Raw genomic sequence first — 16,287 nt, forward strand, 5'->3', positions numbered from 1 at the left:
TCATCTTTTCCTCTCCTGGGCAGCTAAGTTTTGCATCGCATAACTACTTCGAGTGGATTGTCCAATGTCTTTTAACTTCCAATTCTGGACTAAAAACACCTTTCCTAACCACACACACCCTCTGTTCCAAAAATTTAACCATTTCTAATTTCACTGTAAGTCAAACCATTTTCAGTTTTTGGCTTCAGCCTTCACGCTAGTCTCTTCAGCTAGCTTTTCGATAACGTAACATGAACGATATCTGCACTATTCTCTTTTATCAAACGGTTCAAAAGAGTATGAAAACCAAACTATTTAGTTTCAACTGCGTTGATAGGAGTTCTGGACAGACTCCCTAATCCGAATGCGACATTAGAACAACAATGATCATTACCGTGGTCCCGTTTCTGAAATTGGATCCTCACCATAGACTGCACCAAACGAGTAGTAATTCGGAGCTTTCATATCTGAATCCTATTTTTACATTTGGACGTGCATCCAACTCTGTCCAATAAGGATATATCAGCTGATTTAGGGAGTCCAATGATCCCAAATAGAAGCGTGCAAAGTGCATCGAAACAGTATAAACTCCCTGTCCACGCAATCTACTTTAGACAGCTGAAAAATCCGAAGGCCATTGTACTGCACTGAATCATCTTGGTGCGGTGGCTCCGCGCTCTGTTCATGCGGTCCAGGCCGGAGACGACAAGGCGACCGCTCGCAGGTCACGGATCACCTCTCGGCGCCGCACAGTGCCGGCGATCTTGATGCCCCGTACGAGCGCCGGAGTTCTATATCTGCTGCTATTATATTCAAGCGCCGCGGTAGCTGCAACGCGCGGTCCGCGGCGCTCCTCGGTGACCTATAAAAGGCAGCGCCGCGGGAAGCCGCTCCCTCATCGACGCTGATTAGCTCCTCCTTCCAGCAGGAAAAGGAAGCACCGAGCTAGCCTCAGACCAACAGAGTGCCGATGACCGGCCCCGCCGACGAGTCCTCCGGCCAGCAGCAGCAGCAGCTGCACGTCGCCATCTTCCCGTGGCTCGCCTTCGGGCACCTGCTCCCCTGCCACGAGCTCGCCGAGCGCCTGGCCTCGCGCGGCCAGCGCGTGTCCTTCGTCTCCACGCCGCGCATCCTCGCCCGGCTCCGCCCGGTCGCCCCCGCGGCGGCCTCGCTCCTCGACTTCGTGGCGCTCCCGTTCCCGCGCGTCGACGGCCTCCCCGAGGGCGTCGAGGCCACCTCCGACGTCCCGGCCGGAATGGCCGAGCTCCACCGAGAGGCCCTGGACCGGCTCGCGCCGGCCTTCTCTGCCTTCCTCGACGCCGCCGACGCCAGCGGCAACAAGGTGGACTGGGTGCTCCTCGACAGCTTCCACGCGTCCATCGCTGATGTCGCCCATGAGCACAAGGTTACAAACTTTTTCATTAAAAAATCTCATCAGGGAATACATGAGACACAATGGAAGAGTTTCAGGAACCAAACGGACTCAATTTTTTTGCTAAATTTTTAACCCTAAAAAGTTTTTTTCCTTTCTTAAGGTCCCCTGCATATTGAACATGCCTTACTCCGCGGCGTCGTCAATAGATTACGGAGTTCCCGACCCCAAGGATCTGGACAATCCCTTGACTCCAGCAGTAATCCGACGATTCGTCCAGACGTTCGAGAAATGCAAGCTCATCGCTTACCGCAGCAGCTTCGAGGTCGAGCCAGAGTCCATGCCTCTCCTGGCAAAGATCTTCGGCAAGCCGGTCATCCCCGTCGGCGTCCTCCCACCGCTCGCCGCCGCCGACGCAGCGCACGACGGCGACGCCTCCCTGTCGTGGCTCGACGAGCAGCCGTCCAAGTCCGTGGTCTTCGTCGGCTTCGGGAGCGAGTACCCGATGACCCTCAGGCAGCTCCACGAGATCGCCGCCGGGCTGGAGCTCGCCGGGACGCGCTTCCTCTGGGCGCTCAAGAGGCCCGGCGGCGTCGCCCCGGAGGAAGACCTCTTGCCCCCGGGGTTCGAGGAGCGCACGCGCGGCCGCGGCTCCGTCGTCACGGGCTGGGTTCCCCAGACCAGCATCCTGGGGCACGCCGCCGTGGGCGCGTTCATGATGCACTCCGGCTGGGGCTCCACCATCGAGGGGCTCCAGTACGGCCAGCCCATGGTGATGATGCCCGTCCTGGGGGATCACCTGTCCACCTCGCGGGTGATGCACGAGCGGAAGATCGGGGTGAGGGTGCACAAGGAGAAGGGAGACGAGGCTTTTCTTGGCGACAACATCGCGAGAGCCATACGGGCCGTCATGGTGGATGAAGAGAGCAAGGGGATCTACGCCGCCAATGCTAAGAAGATGCAGGAGATTGTGGAAGACGAGAAGTGCCACCACAGGTACATCGATGACTTCATTCAGTGCCTGAGGGCCCACAAGAACTGAAAAGGGTAAGACGGCTTGGCTTTTCGTGTGACTGAAAATGGCAACTCCCGATATATGCTAGCTTGAAATTGGTGCTGGCTGTATATATATCCACGTCTATCCAATGATTATCGTACATTTACATGTCTGGTTCAAAATTCTATTGCTTCATCCGATCCGGGCAAATTGCCAAAGCATTTGACGGTTGACACATTGCAATATAAAGGACTAGTAAAAAAAATTCTAGATAGGAAGTGGGTCGGTCTCAAAGTAAATGAGTTGTTAGTTGTATCCACGTGCGATTTTTCTGGACCAAGGTCGGTTTAAAGGCCATTAGGCAAGTCTCAATATACAATTTTATTATACAGTTTAAGAATTGAGATTTGGTACCGGTACCGGCTGGGTTTATAAGATCAAACTTCTCTCTTATCTCTCCTTATATAATACTACCAAATCAGTAAAATTGCTAATGTGACATGTTATTTAATCTTATGAAACTTCTGATAAAACTCCCGTATTGATGAAACTCTCATAAAATTAACTTTAGCGAAAATGTCAAATCCACTAAGGGGCGGAGAGGCGGACCCAAGACTTCGATCCTGAGAGAGGAGGACATAGGACTTATGTTTCTCTCTTCTTTCTTACTCCTCTCATTTTCTTCTTCTTCCTTCTCCTCCTTTTCTTCTTTTTTTTTCATTTATGACTGAAAATTGTTGGGGGCAATGGGAGTGTAGCAGAACCGCTCGAATTAATCTTGCTTAAATGCGTAACCATCACCATGGCAATTCGGGCTAACACGCACTTAAAATGGAGTAAAACGACAGTCTGTCGGGTATCATCCCGACGCAATCACTGGAATTTCGATCGAAACAATGCATAGATACAACCCATACGAAGGTGAGTCCAGACAGAGACGGAACCGGGGACAAATTTAAGGGGGGGCGGATAAATTCGTCCCAACTTTTCATTATCCATTCAAGAATACACTAGCTAGCAAAGTATAGTAATAAACTACGCAATGGCAATACACAAAAGCAAATAATTTGTAAAAGTAATCAATATATCTTGTTCATTTAAATTTTACGGCGCGATTCTTCACCGTATGGAAGGCATCGATAATCGAATATGTCGTGACCTTCATTTCAATCTCTCTTTCAATATAGAGTACCAAGCAATTTCTTAAAAATTCATCTTCCATCTTGTTTCGTCGTCTAGTCTTATTAATTTTCATTGCTGAAAATGCGCGTTCTATAGTTGCAGTTTAAACGGGTAAAGTAAGAACAAGGCGAATCAACCTGCACATGAAAAAAGAAATATTACTAATTGATGTTATAATTTTCTAGTTAAGTAACTAAGTATCAATAATATAAAATAAGAGCATACCTATGAATCAAATGATAATTATCGATGATAAATATCAGCTACACTTGTTAAATTTTGAAACTTTGGATTGGTAGGCACATCAAGCTCATAATGACGTAGTTGACATCTCAAGTTGGCTCTCTCTCGTTCTAAAAAATCAGCAGGATAGAACTTTGAAGCTAGAGAGCACACTTTATCAATGTTGAATGAACTGAATGAATCACTTGGATCCAAAGATGTACACAAAATGAGAAACTCTGTTGCTTGTTCACTGAATCTGCAATTCAACTCTTGTGCTTGTTGCTCTATGGCAACAGTGAAGATATCATATCTATAGTGATGCTCAACTGTAATCTCATTGGGTGCCTGAGATCTAATGAAATCTGCATATAAGTCTTTCATATTTGGACAAACAATCGCTTGTTTCAAACAAAAAGATGTCACATCACTAATAAGCTAGCTCCAACCTTGGTCTCTTAACTCCTGAATCAATCTTTTTGTGGTGGCTACATCATCCATAGCATTCACAATATCTTGTGACTTGTACTGTAACTTTTTGCAAAGCATGTCTGTTATGCCCATAATTTCTTTCATAACATGCAAAATGAATACAAAATCAAATGTCATCATCAATGTAACAGCAGCACCATCAGCCTTCCAACTAACTGAAGCCTTAGTCCCTGGACCTTCTATATTAGCAATATCCTTGAGCACTAAGTATGTAAGTTTGTACATCCTTAAAAAACTGCAAATAGAGTCATAATGAGAGCTCCACCTAGTCTCACCTGCCCGCTTTAAAGTTCTAATTTGGTTAACTCCACTTCCAGTTTTCAGCTCCCCAAGATCAATAAGATTTTCCATTTTAGCTATTTGATAGGCACGCATGTCATCATTTCTCTTACTAGAAGACAAAACAGTGTTGACAACAAAACTAAGATGATCAAAAAAATTAGAAACCTCTGGCACTTCCTTAGATGTAGCAACAAGAGCTAATTGTAATTGATGAGCAAAACAATGGATATAATATGCATAAGGACAATCTGCAAGAAATTTTGCTTGTAGCCATTCCATTCTCCATGCATGTTACTAGCACCATCATACCCTTGTCCTCGAATATTTTGAACATCCAATTTATGGCTAGCTAACAAAGAGCATATCTCTTTCTTAAGTGTTGCAGATATATCATGAACATGAGCAATATCAAGAAAGCGTTCTCGAATGAAGCTCTCTTTATCAACAAAACGAACAACAAATGCTATTTGTTCTCTAGTAGATTTATCTCTAGATCATCAAAAATCAAGCAAAATTTTGCATCACCAATCTAATCATGAATTAACTTTTGGGTTTTAGAAGCCATAATATCAAGGATTTATTTCTGAATCAGCGGTCAGGTGTACTTTGCATTACCTGGAGCATTACCTAGAACAACTGCCTTGACCTTGTCATCATATTCAGCTAGAAGTTTTACCATCTCAAGAAAGTTGCCTTGGTTCTTTAAATCCGTAGATTCATCATGTCCATAGAAAGCTCAAATTTGGAATGCTAACCACCGGACAGTGTCAATTGTTACTCTTGTTACTCTTAGTCGAAGCCTATTCCGCTTGACATCTTGAGTTGATCGCTTTACCACCATCCTTTTAAGCTGCCCACTTGGTTGATTCTTTAAATTATTGTAGCATGTAATATTATAACTATGAGCAGAGTTACTATCTTTTCCCATGTGAGATATGAATGCACAATTCTTTCTTTTCACCTTTTTTTTAAGAATTGAAACCCTTCACTGTAAACACATCTGATCGTGCCTTTCCATATAGTTTCTTAGAAAATAAATAGCAAGGAAAGCAAAATGCCGCATCTTTTGTAGGAGAGTATTCTAACCAAGGAAACACTTTGAACCAATATGACTGAAAACAACATCGATGAGACTTGAGACTAGAATATGGATACTTATCCTTCATAAATTGGAACGGACCATACATGATGTATATTCTGCGAGCTTGATCTTGTTCATCAAGAGGATAGTCCCAAATTTGACAACGTAAATCAGGATCACGTTCTACAATTAGAACACTAGCATCTGAATTTAATCTCTGAACTTTGGAGGAGCTAGAGCTAGATCATCTTCTAATTCATTTTCTTCTAATTGAGGATTTTGATCAATCATATCATTATCATTTTGCTCTTCTACATGTGTCTTCTTGTAGAAAGAAAAAGGTGTAACCATTCTTTTAGGCCTTGCATTGGTTTCCTAAAGAGGTTTGGCATAATTTCATCAAAAGATTCTATGCTATTTTGAGACAAGATAGTTTAGGGCACATGGATTAGGAAAATAGAATTTTCTTACATTGGTTTGAGTTGGAGGAGGAACGTGCTGCTCACTGGCCGACGTGGTATCTGCGAGTGCAACTGCGACCTGCTCCTGCTCCTGCTCACCCTCGCCGTCCATCGGTTGGCGCGGCTGGCCAGCTCACCGGCTGCCTGCGCTTAGCACAGGCGCACCACGCACACACGACGTCGCTCTCCAGTCTGGCGTGCGGTGTCACGTCGGGACTCGGGAGGCGGCGAGCGAGGCAGAAGCAAATAGCAGATTGATTTGGAAAATTGGAAACGAAATGTCGGGCAGGGCTGGGAGATCCGATTGAACTTCAGGGAAAAAAGTAGCTGGGCTATTGGGCGTCTGGGCCTTCATGGGCTGGGGTATTAAAAAAATTGTTGGGGGTACGGTCCCTCCTAGCTCCCCCCAGTTCCGCCACTGAGTCCAGATATTACAATAATCCATAAATTTTACATCACAGAATTCAACAGGAATTATTATTACAAACCAAGTTCGAGTTTATAAAACAAGGTACTTTCAGAGTTTGATAGTGCAGCGGAAAATAAATGATAGTTCTAACGACGATACAAGATATATGATGAAGTCCGTACATAACATCACTCAGCGTTATCATCGTTGGCCGGAAACGTATCCCATTCCACCGACCAACCAGGAGGAAGAGTACACGACCAAATCAAACTAGCAACCATGTCTTCAAAGGTCTCACCTGAAAATAAAGCCACAAGCAAGACTAATTATACTAATACTCAGCAAGGTTGATTATACTAATACTCAGCAAGGCTTATCCGACTAGTGGTATATAGTTAGCTGACTTCTAGACATGCAAGACTTTTGGCTGAAAGTTATTTTTGCCAAAAAAGCATCTAAGAGTGAGTCCTTACTTTATAGTTTTAGCATCAAGTTCTAATTGATTAACCATTCTAGGTAAGCAATTATCCAAATCATGCATGGTGGAAAATAATTAATTGAGCATCCAACCAAATTAATTATCATCATTGTTCATCTTTTTACTCTATGTGATAAAAGGGTTAAGCAGTCTCAATGACGCGAGAAACAGACGATTCGAATCGAGTTTCTTAACCTTGCAAGGGAAACCTAAATACACGTCGTGTGGTTACTCACAGTGTCACATGTGCAAATTTTTCCCATTTCTTTCTGGATTGTGGATCTGGGCCAGCCCTCTCAACTACAGAGGTCCACGAAAAACGGAACGAAACCGAGCCGTGGCTGTTCTTGTAGTCACCATGTGCCTATGTGAACAAAGTCAAGAGGGTGAGAATAAAGTCCACTCGCCGTTCCAATCAGGTACTTAAGCTTACCGATTATGATATTCTTCGCACGTGGTTAGTTCGTTCAAAAATTTAACCACCACCGCCACACACCGCGACCTTAGCATTTTCGCTAAACAGACAGGGTCTCAATCATCAATAGAAATATCATAACATAGCCCCATCCGTCGACCTTATGATTCCAACATAAGTAAAATAAGCGACTCATATATCTCGCGAGTGATAGAAAATCACTTGATTTTTAGCGGAGTCCTATTAGCATGGCAATCTAGCGACCGACACAGACCAATGTTCATATCATAGGTACCTAGGATCATGCATCAAGGGTTTCAATTTACTCCGACAAACTTAATGCACAATACCATGTATAAGTAAAAGTTGCGTAAGTTCAAAAATAGGGGCTATACTCCGGGGCTTGCCTTCCTAAGCAAAGCTAGTTTTGGGCTCTTTCGAACTTTGGTTCGGGTCTTTAATGACTTCAGTTAGATTGGTCCGAGCTTCGCGTTGCTTACTCTCAGGCTCCATCACCAGCTCGTAGGTTCTGTCAGCAAGAGTCGTCGATTCTATATGAATGTATATATATGAGTTGTTTTAATGATACAAGATAAATAACTATTTCACTATAAAGTTACAATTCAACAAAACTCAAGTTAAGATGTAAATCACTTAATTTTCTTTTCCTTGGACAGTCATTTATCGAGTAGTATCTAGATTAACTATTAGTGAGGGGTTTTGTTATTTTATAAACAGCCAGTTTTCAAGAGTAAGCATGGATTAAAAATAAAATAACTATTAGAGATAGTTTCTATTGTTGAGATTTTTATGCAGAGCACATTACTTAAGTACAAGCTCACTGTAAAATTTCTAACCATTTTTATTTAGCAGATTAATCATAAAAAATACATTAAACAACTACTGTTAGAATCAAAATCCATTTATATAGAACATTTTACTGCAAAACCGGTGCTCAACATTTTACTGAGTAATTCTAAACTTATGGTGAGTCTACTGTAAAACTTTTACGTTTTAGTGTGAAAGATATAGAGCATTTACCGAGTAATCCTAAACTTATGATGAGTTTGCTGTAAATTTTTCAGATTTTAATGTGGAAGATACAGAGCATAGAAAATAAGTTAAATTTTTAATTAATTAAAATTTATTTCTATAAGCAGTTCCACAAAAAATTGGTGTCTCAAATTTTTTCAATATGATAATCTACTAAAATGTAGTCTCTGTTTAAAATTTCTTATTTTTCTAAACACCAGAACTAGTTACTTTGATGTAGTTTTTCTTAACTAAAAATATATGAGCAAGTTAGACAGAAGTAAAAAGTTCCAAGCTTTATCCATAGCATTTGTGCATCAAGGTTACTCTAGGTAAAAATTTCAACCCTAACATATCAGTAGAATAATATGAACAAATAACTTTAGCAAAATAGTATATCAAACAAGATCCAACAAAAACTACTTGTAGAGACTTGTTCTGGCCTTGATATTTTCACACAAGTCTTAATAAGAAGAGGCTAGATTACAGTTCAAAAATCAACCACAATACTGAAGAGATACATTTATGGGCTATTTAAAATAAGATTAATTTTAGATCAAATTATAATTTGTAATTGGTCATTCTTCAGTCCAAAAGTTGTTGGATTCACCAAGAGGTTCACAATAAATTTTAGTTTGTATTTTTTGAAGTTTTCTATAATTTTAGATTGATTTTACAATCAACATCCTCTTGAAAATAGAAGTTAACTCGTCCTTAGATCTAGCAGAAAGGATCCTAGAAAAAGAATGGGGATTTGCAATGTCGCCCCTAGCCAGAGCTTAGCTGTTCCCCACCAAAATCTGGTGAGAGAACTAGTCGGAGGTGAGAGAAAAGAGGTAGGAAAGAATGAGTGAAGCGAGGATTACCTCGCTATGGCTTCGGTTGGTGCTGGGGTGGCTGGAGTTGGTCTGCCGGCGGTGAGCAGGAGCTCCGGCAAGGTGCGGGCAGCGAGCGGCGGTGGTCCAGCAAGGGAGGGCGTGGGGAGGTCGGGGAGCTTTAGGGGAGCCATGGGGAACCGATCTAGGGGCTTGACTTGGGTGGAAGTGGAGCGGATGGTGGGGCTCGACGGCGAGGTCAAGTGGCGGCGCTAATGGCGCGGTGGTGGTGGTACTCAGACACGTGTGAGCAGGGGCTCGGTACAGCTCTTTATAGGTGTGTGAGGGAGAGGGGAGAGGTGAGGTGGAGCTGGGCACGGCACAACGGAGGGAGGCGCGGCCGGGGCAAGGCCACGGCAAGGGCGCGGCGTAGCTCGGTCGTCGGGAATCGACGGCCGCGTGGCTTGCGCGCGTCGGGTATGGGTGGATTGGGGCAGGGGAGGGCGATTTGGCCGCTGGCATGTCACGGCGTTGTCCTTTGGCGCGGCTCGCCGGCTAGGTGGCCGGCGGCCGCTGCCCCTCGACGGGACAGAACAGGGAAGGGAGGGAGAGAAGGGTCGGGATTCAAATTATTTTTAAAAAAATTTTGAACAGAAATTTGAAAACTTTGAAAACAAAAGTTGTAGGAAATTTTAAAATCTACAAGTTTTGTTTTAGCCAAAATTTCATTTGAGCCATGGTTTGAAAGTTATTTTAAATTCAAAACTAATAGAATTTGAATTACTAGTCATTTCTTGTGTTAAATTTTGAATTTGCAAATGGTGTTTGAAGTATCCTTTGTAGGTATTAAAAATTAGAGTGTGTTTTTTATACTATATTTATCGTGAAAAGTGGAGCATGAAAAGGTTATAAACATAAAAGAAAAAGTCTCATATACACACATACATACACATGCATATGTACACACATAATTTAATATTATTTTAATAATTCTAGATTCTTATGCATGATGCTATGGTTAAATTTTAAGGTGTTACGAGGAGGGGCCCCTCCATGAGCTGCATGGGTGGAGGGCTCCAACCCCACTGCCCCTCCCTAAATATATACAATGTTTAGATGTATAGTAAAAATTAAAAATCAAATTTTGGATTGACGTGTTTTGATCGTTAGGCACAAATCAAATAAAGAATAGAGAGATGCTCACGTGCCCACTAGAAAAAAGAAATACATAATAGCTATAGTGGGACACCTGTCGCCCTTCGCGTTCTTCAATTCATTTTAGAGAGCACATCCCATTGTCAAAATTGAGATAAATTATTGAACATGGTACCCCTTCGCATTCTTCAAAGGGCACGTCCCGTTCTTAAAATTGAGACAAATTATTGAGCATGGTACCGTGACCCGACCGACAGAGACGTTAGAACGGCAGTGATCCTGACTGTCTCTTTATGTAGCGAGATCATCGTCACCGTCGATCCCACCAACCCAACCTTAGATGAAACTTTAGACTTTACTCGTTTTATTTGCCTCCCAGATTTTTATTTCTTTCATTAGAAAAAACAAAACAGGACCAACTCTATCATTAATTCATTATCATCGTTTTCCTTGCACCTCTGTCCCGATAGCGGTCAGGTCAGCGTCGACTTTACTCGCGATACAGCAATGGCTACTCCGACCGTCGTCTTGATGCCCGTCTGGGGCATCGGCCACTTCGCGCCGATGCTCGAGGCCGGCAAGCGGATGCTCGCGCGCAGCGCCCGGACCCTCGCGATCACCGTGCTCGTGATGCCGGAGCCCAAGGCGAAGTGGGCGCCCGAGACCGCCGAGCACATTCGCTGCACGCGCCCTACGTCAAGGTGGCCGTCGCTGGCTTGGCGCGCCCGGTGGCCGGCGTCGTGCTCGACATCTTCTGCACGACGCTGCTCGACGCGCCGCACGAGTTCGGCGTGCCGGCCTACGTGTACCTGATCACCAGCGCCACCATGTGCGCGCTCCTGCTGCGCTCGCCGGCTCTCGACGAGGAGGTGGCCGTCGAGTTCGAGGAGATGGAGGGCGGGGTGGACGTGCCCGGGCTGCCGCCGGTGCCGGTGTCCTGCGGTCCTGCCTGCCCACGGGACTTTGAGAAGTGGACGGCAAGCGGGCCGAACGACAGCGAGACGGAAATGCCGGCGCTGGCTGAAGGAGGGTGGGTGGTGGTGGCTTCGTGACCGCATCATGGGCCACTTCCTGATTTTGGGCTGCGCGATTCGCTTTGTCATTCGTAGCTCTGCCCAAGCCCAATCGGCCCCTTCTAGAAAGTAGAATCCTTGCTTGCATCTCCCTGCTAGTATTTTGAACCCGATGCGATGCGATGCGATGAGTGGCACTGAAGAAAGGGAGAAAACGAGGTACTTGGAACACCTCAAGGCCACATTGCGACGACGATAACTAGGTCGAGCTTTGATCCAAAGAGCCAAGCTGCTGTCGACACGCCGACACACTACTGCACTAGCTAGCTAGTCTACTGTGCATAGGCTTGGTGAAATCGATCGGCCCTGTGAGCTACAGGACAAACCGGCGGATAGCAACAGTGGGAGATCGGATGGATCGGACCCGATGGCGAGAGGGAGCAGCGTCTTGGAGAAAACTAGAGGTGGTTTTCCATAGAGAAAACGATGTATGTTTCCGGACAGTTCGCCACGGAACGGAAGCCCAAGGGATGGTTGAGAGCCACACGTGATGAGCGGACAAAATCTCACAGCAAGAACCATGCGTGCTGCCGTTTTGGTGGAAAGCACCAGACGTTCAAAACAATTTTGCTCCAAACTAGGATCGCACAAAGCAGGTGTTTTGTATTCCAACGCAACATGGAGCCTATGCTTCACGTTTTACAAAGGCGCGTATGCAACGCTCGTGTGTGTTGAGCAAATTATTACTCGCGATCGTACTTTGATTTCTACTCCCTCCGCCCTAAATTATTAATCATTTTAGCTTTACTAGATATATAAATTTTGCTATGCATCTAGATATAATATGTATCTAAGTGCATTATAAAAATTATACATCTAAAAAAACCATAATATCTAGATAATTTGAGACGGAGGAGGTTTTACTACTGGAATTGGCAGATTGACTTGATCTCGGAATATAATGGTAGGCTAGGAATTAGGATAAATATTCTGAAAAGATTCGATATATTCTAATTATTACATTGTACAAGATAAGGACAGAGAATCTCAACTGATACTGTACGTAGTACTAGCTTGTAGAAACCACACTAGGTCCTCTCTCTCTCATTTCCTTGCTTGGTCCACTCTGCTCGGCAAGCCAAAGCTCACAAGAGGTCCACTCTGTTCTTTTTCGAAACACCGCATGCATGCTATGCTATTCACTATATTCGTCCAACACTGCTCGATCAGAAGAGACACACAGTTCTACATTGGTGGAGACACAATGCTGAGCTTTCACATCATGAGGGAGGAAGTGCCATAGGAACAGAACAGACCCTTCTACGGGCGTTCAGAGGATGATTGTGAACTAGAGGAATAATTGCTTTTTGCTTATGATTTAGTTTATATTAAAACGACGATTTGGATCATCTCTTCCTGTCAAAAAAAAAACACACCATAGATTTAGACTCCACTGCCTGTCAATGAAGAGTTTACGGTCACCACTCACCAGTGCAGAAACCAACCGTAGCCACGCTTTGCTGTCTAGTGGTATCGTCGCGCTCGATTCCAATCTGCTATGTGCTACCATCGACTAGAAGTCTAGAACAACACTCACTAATATCTTGTAAAATCCAATTACGCCTCTTGCTTGTTCGCATAAAACAAAGCCACTCTTCTCTATTTCTTGTTTAGCGCAACCACTTGAGTCCAGCAAATTAAAGAGCTCGCTGTTGCGTTTAGTCCATGATCGATCGATCAATGGCTGCCGCTACCATCGTCTTCCTCCCGTGCTGGGAATCCGGCCACTTCATGTCCATGGTCGCGGCCGGCAAGCGGATGCTCGACGCCAGCGGTGGCGCCCTCTCCCTGACCGTGCTGGTCATGCAGGCGCCCACGGCAGCCAAGGCGTCCGAGGTCGCCGGCCACGTACGCCGTGAGGCGGCGTCCGGCCTCGACATCCGCTTCCAGAACCTCCCCGCCGTCGAGCCGCCGACCGGCTACGCCGCCCCCGAGGAGTTCAACTTCAGGTACACCCAGCTCCACGCGCCCCACGTCGAGGAGGCCGTAGCTGGGCTGGCGTCTCCCGTTGCCGCGATCGTCGTGGACCTCTTCTGCACGCCTCTGCTCGACGCGGCCGGCGAGCTCGCCGTGCCCCGGTACGTGTACTTCGCCTCCACGGGCGCGTTCCTCGCGCTCATGCTGCGCCTGCCGGCGTTCCGCGAGGAGCTCACCGCCAGGCCGGAAGGCGCGGTGCATGTGCCGGGCTTGCCGCCGGTGCCGCTGCCCTACATGCCGGCGTGCCTGTCGGGGGACAAGATCAGCAACTACGAGTGGTTCGCGGACTACGGGCGCCGCTTCATGGACGCCAGCGGCATCATCATCAACTCCTCGATCGAGCTCGAGCGCGGGGTCCTCGCCGCGATCGCGGACGGCCGCTGCGTGCCGGGCCGGCCTGTTCCGACGGTCCACGCCATCGGCCCAGTGATCTGGTTCGCCGAGCGAGAGCAGCAGCAGCCGCACGTGTGCGTCCGGTGGCTGGACACGCAGCCGCCAGCCTCGGTCGTGTTCCTCTGCTTCGGGAGCAAGGGGTTCGTCGACAGGGCGCAGGTCGGGGAGGTCGCCGCCGGCCTGGAGCGCGGCGGCCATCGCTTCCTCTGGGTGCTGCGGGGGCCGCCGGCCGCCGGGTCCAGCCACCCGACGGACGCCGACCTGGACGCGATGCTCCCCGGCGGGTTCCTGACGAGGACCCAGGGGCGCGGGCTCGTGTGGCCGGCGTGGGCGCCGCAGAAGGAGGTCCTGGCGCACCCGGCCGTCGGCGGCTTCGTTACCCACTGCGGGTGGAACTCGACCCTGGAGAGCCTGTGGTTCGGCGTGCCGATGGTGCCGTGGCCGCTGTACGGCGAGCAGCACCTGAACGCGTTCGAGCTCGTGATGGCCATGGGCGTCGCCGTCCCGATGAAGAGCATGGACGGGAGCAAGGTGGAGCCCTTCGTGGCGGCGGCGGAGCTGGAGCAGGCGGTGCGGGGCCTGATGGGCGGGACGGAGGAGGGGAGGAAGGCGAGGGAGAAGGCCGCGGGCTTGAAGGCCGCGTGCCGGAAGGCCGTCGCGGAGGGCGGGTCATCGCACGCCGCGCTCCGGAAGCTCGTGAGCGAGATCTCATCCGGCGGAGGGGCGCCGCCACCGTGACGGCCGGCTGGGCTATGCGCCATGATCAGCTTATTGCATTGTGTGCGATGCAATGGCATGATGGCGTGTTTAATTTGCCGTGTTAATCGAGAGAGTTTGTAATAGTTTGCGAGCCATGTGTATGATGGCGCCCCCTGTACAGCTGAATGGCCGTTGCGGATGATGGCGCTAGGATCCCATCTAACGTGCACTCGGGAAATAATGCATGCCGGTACGGAAAAAGAAGCGGGTAATTGTTCTTAGAGGGCAGATTAGATCAGACAGATCGGGCAGGAAAGTCTGTCTGGAAATCCTAAGTATAAAATGCACGAAAGGTTATAATCATATAACAATAAGAAAAAAAATCTATTTTTAACCATCCAACTACCATGTGGATTTAGTCTCAACCATCAAACTCCGAAACCAGAAATATTTGACCATGGTACTATGCAAACCGCACCCCTTTTACCGGTTTTTACTGCGATGCTGGAACCATTCGCCATGTTAGCACGCTGTCTCAGATATGGCCGGTCAAAACCGCGGCGGCCGCCTGTTGACCGGCGCGTTCCCGTCGGCGGCGGGGAGTTGCACCTACAGCATCTAAGCAGCGAGGCGAGTTCAGCGGTGGCTGATGTGCGTGAGGAGCAACGGCCGAGCATGGCTGGCGGCGAGGAGGGGGTTCCGGCCGGCGGCGAGCTCCATGGATGAGCGCGGAAACCGGCGGAACGTGGTGGAACACGGAGGGCATGAGCTTTAGGAGTTCGTTTACATTCGATTTGAGCCGTTGGACAAGGAAAATGGGAGCCGGAGGTGGGAGTTCGCCTGTGGATGGATCTCGGGCCCGTCGGCGCCAATGGCGGACGGAGAGCTTCAAGTCCCGGCCGGGAATGGATTGGAGCTCGTTGGGGGCAGGTTGGGGAGGTAGCAGGGAGGGTGCGGCTTCGTGACGCACTGCTGGTGGAACTCGATCCTGGAGAGCCTGTGGCACGGCGTGCCGATGGCGCCGTGGCCGCTGTACGCCGAGCAGCACCTGAACGCGTTCGAGCTCGTGTCCGTGATGGGCGTCGCCGTGGGCATGGAGGTGGACCGGAAGCGGGGCAACTTCGTGGAGGCCGCGGAGCTGGAGCGCGCGGTGCGGAGCCTGATGGGCGGCGGGTCGGAGGAGGGGAGGGAGACGCGGGAGAAGGCCGCGGAGGCGAAGGCCCTGTGCCGGAAAGCCGTGGAGGGCGGCGGGTCGTCGGACGTGTCGATGCAGAAACTGGCGCGTGAGATTTGTGACGAACATAAGACGCGGGGATGTGAAGCTGCGGGTGTCATGCGAGGCGACTGATCCGCATCGCTAGCTGCAGACGAAGAATGGTTTGCAAGCATGGGGAATTTCCTGCAGCCTTGCAAAATTTGTGTTTGTATTCCCATGAGGAATCCTGGCAATATTTGAAGGAAATATTGTCAAATAAAAAAGGGAAAAAAAACACAAATTGGCCCATACTAAACTGAAAAACAATTGGGCCACCTATGCGGCTATGCGGAAGGAAGAAGTTGGAACTCGCCAGCTGCAAACTTTCTGATCATTGTGTGACGATGCGTTTCCAGCTATAATTTGAGCCTCTTTTTGCTTAGCTGATGTGTTGGTTCATGGCGGCGTCTTCCCGCTCACTGCGCCCAGCTAGCCGCGCCATGGCCGATGTGCGCTGGATGCCGGATCTAGAGACTAGAATGGAGGGAGAGCACGCTAATGTTCGGGCCACGCACGCG

General features: G+C 47.9%; 3 protein-coding genes across 3 annotated transcripts; all 3 read left to right on the plus strand.

The window, feature by feature from the left end:
* The first annotated feature begins 602 nt into the window (after nucleotides 1-602).
* On the plus strand, nucleotides 603-2,530 carry LOC112880515 (UDP-glycosyltransferase 91B1-like). The gene is made up of 2 exons (XM_025945160.1): nucleotides 603-1,384; nucleotides 1,515-2,530. Exons 1-2 carry the CDS (start codon nucleotides 950-952, stop codon nucleotides 2,391-2,393), a joined length of 1,314 nt encoding a protein of 437 aa, XP_025800945.1. The 5' UTR covers nucleotides 603-949; the 3' UTR covers nucleotides 2,394-2,530.
* Nucleotides 2,531-12,900: 10,370 nt separating this feature from the next.
* LOC112883479 (anthocyanidin 3-O-glucosyltransferase 2-like) lies at nucleotides 12,901-14,778 on the plus strand. The gene has a single exon (XM_025948785.1). It carries the CDS (start codon nucleotides 13,111-13,113, stop codon nucleotides 14,551-14,553), a length of 1,443 nt encoding a protein of 480 aa, XP_025804570.1. The 5' UTR covers nucleotides 12,901-13,110; the 3' UTR covers nucleotides 14,554-14,778.
* Nucleotides 14,779-15,418: 640 nt separating this feature from the next.
* Nucleotides 15,419-15,862, plus strand: LOC112881221 (flavonol 3-O-glucosyltransferase UGT71C4-like). Its single transcript, XM_025945902.1, has one exon. The coding sequence runs from the start codon at nucleotides 15,530-15,532 to the stop codon at nucleotides 15,860-15,862; it is 333 nt and encodes a 110-aa protein (XP_025801687.1). The 5' UTR covers nucleotides 15,419-15,529.
* The last annotated feature ends 425 nt before the right edge of the window (nucleotides 15,863-16,287 follow it).

The sequence above is a fragment of the Panicum hallii genome, chromosome 2 (assembly GCF_002211085.1).
Source record: "Panicum hallii strain FIL2 chromosome 2, PHallii_v3.1, whole genome shotgun sequence".
NCBI lineage: Eukaryota > Viridiplantae > Streptophyta > Magnoliopsida > Poales > Poaceae > Panicum > Panicum hallii.

What these genes read in the sequence shown, in the direction of transcription:
- LOC112883479 (XM_025948785.1), top strand. Translation starts at nt 13,111, where the DNA reads ATGATCGATCGATCAATGGCTGCCGCTACCATCGTCTTCCTCCCGTGC.
- LOC112880515 (XM_025945160.1), top strand. Translation starts at nt 950, where the DNA reads ATGACCGGCCCCGCCGACGAGTCCTCCGGCCAGCAGCAGCAGCAGCTG. An exon ending in ATGTCGCCCATGAGCACAAG is followed by an intron (nt 1,385 to 1,514) that starts GTTACAAACTTT and finishes TCCTTTCTTAAG; the next exon opens with GTCCCCTGCATATTGAACAT.
- LOC112881221 (XM_025945902.1), top strand. Translation starts at nt 15,530, where the DNA reads ATGGCGCCGTGGCCGCTGTACGCCGAGCAGCACCTGAACGCGTTCGAG.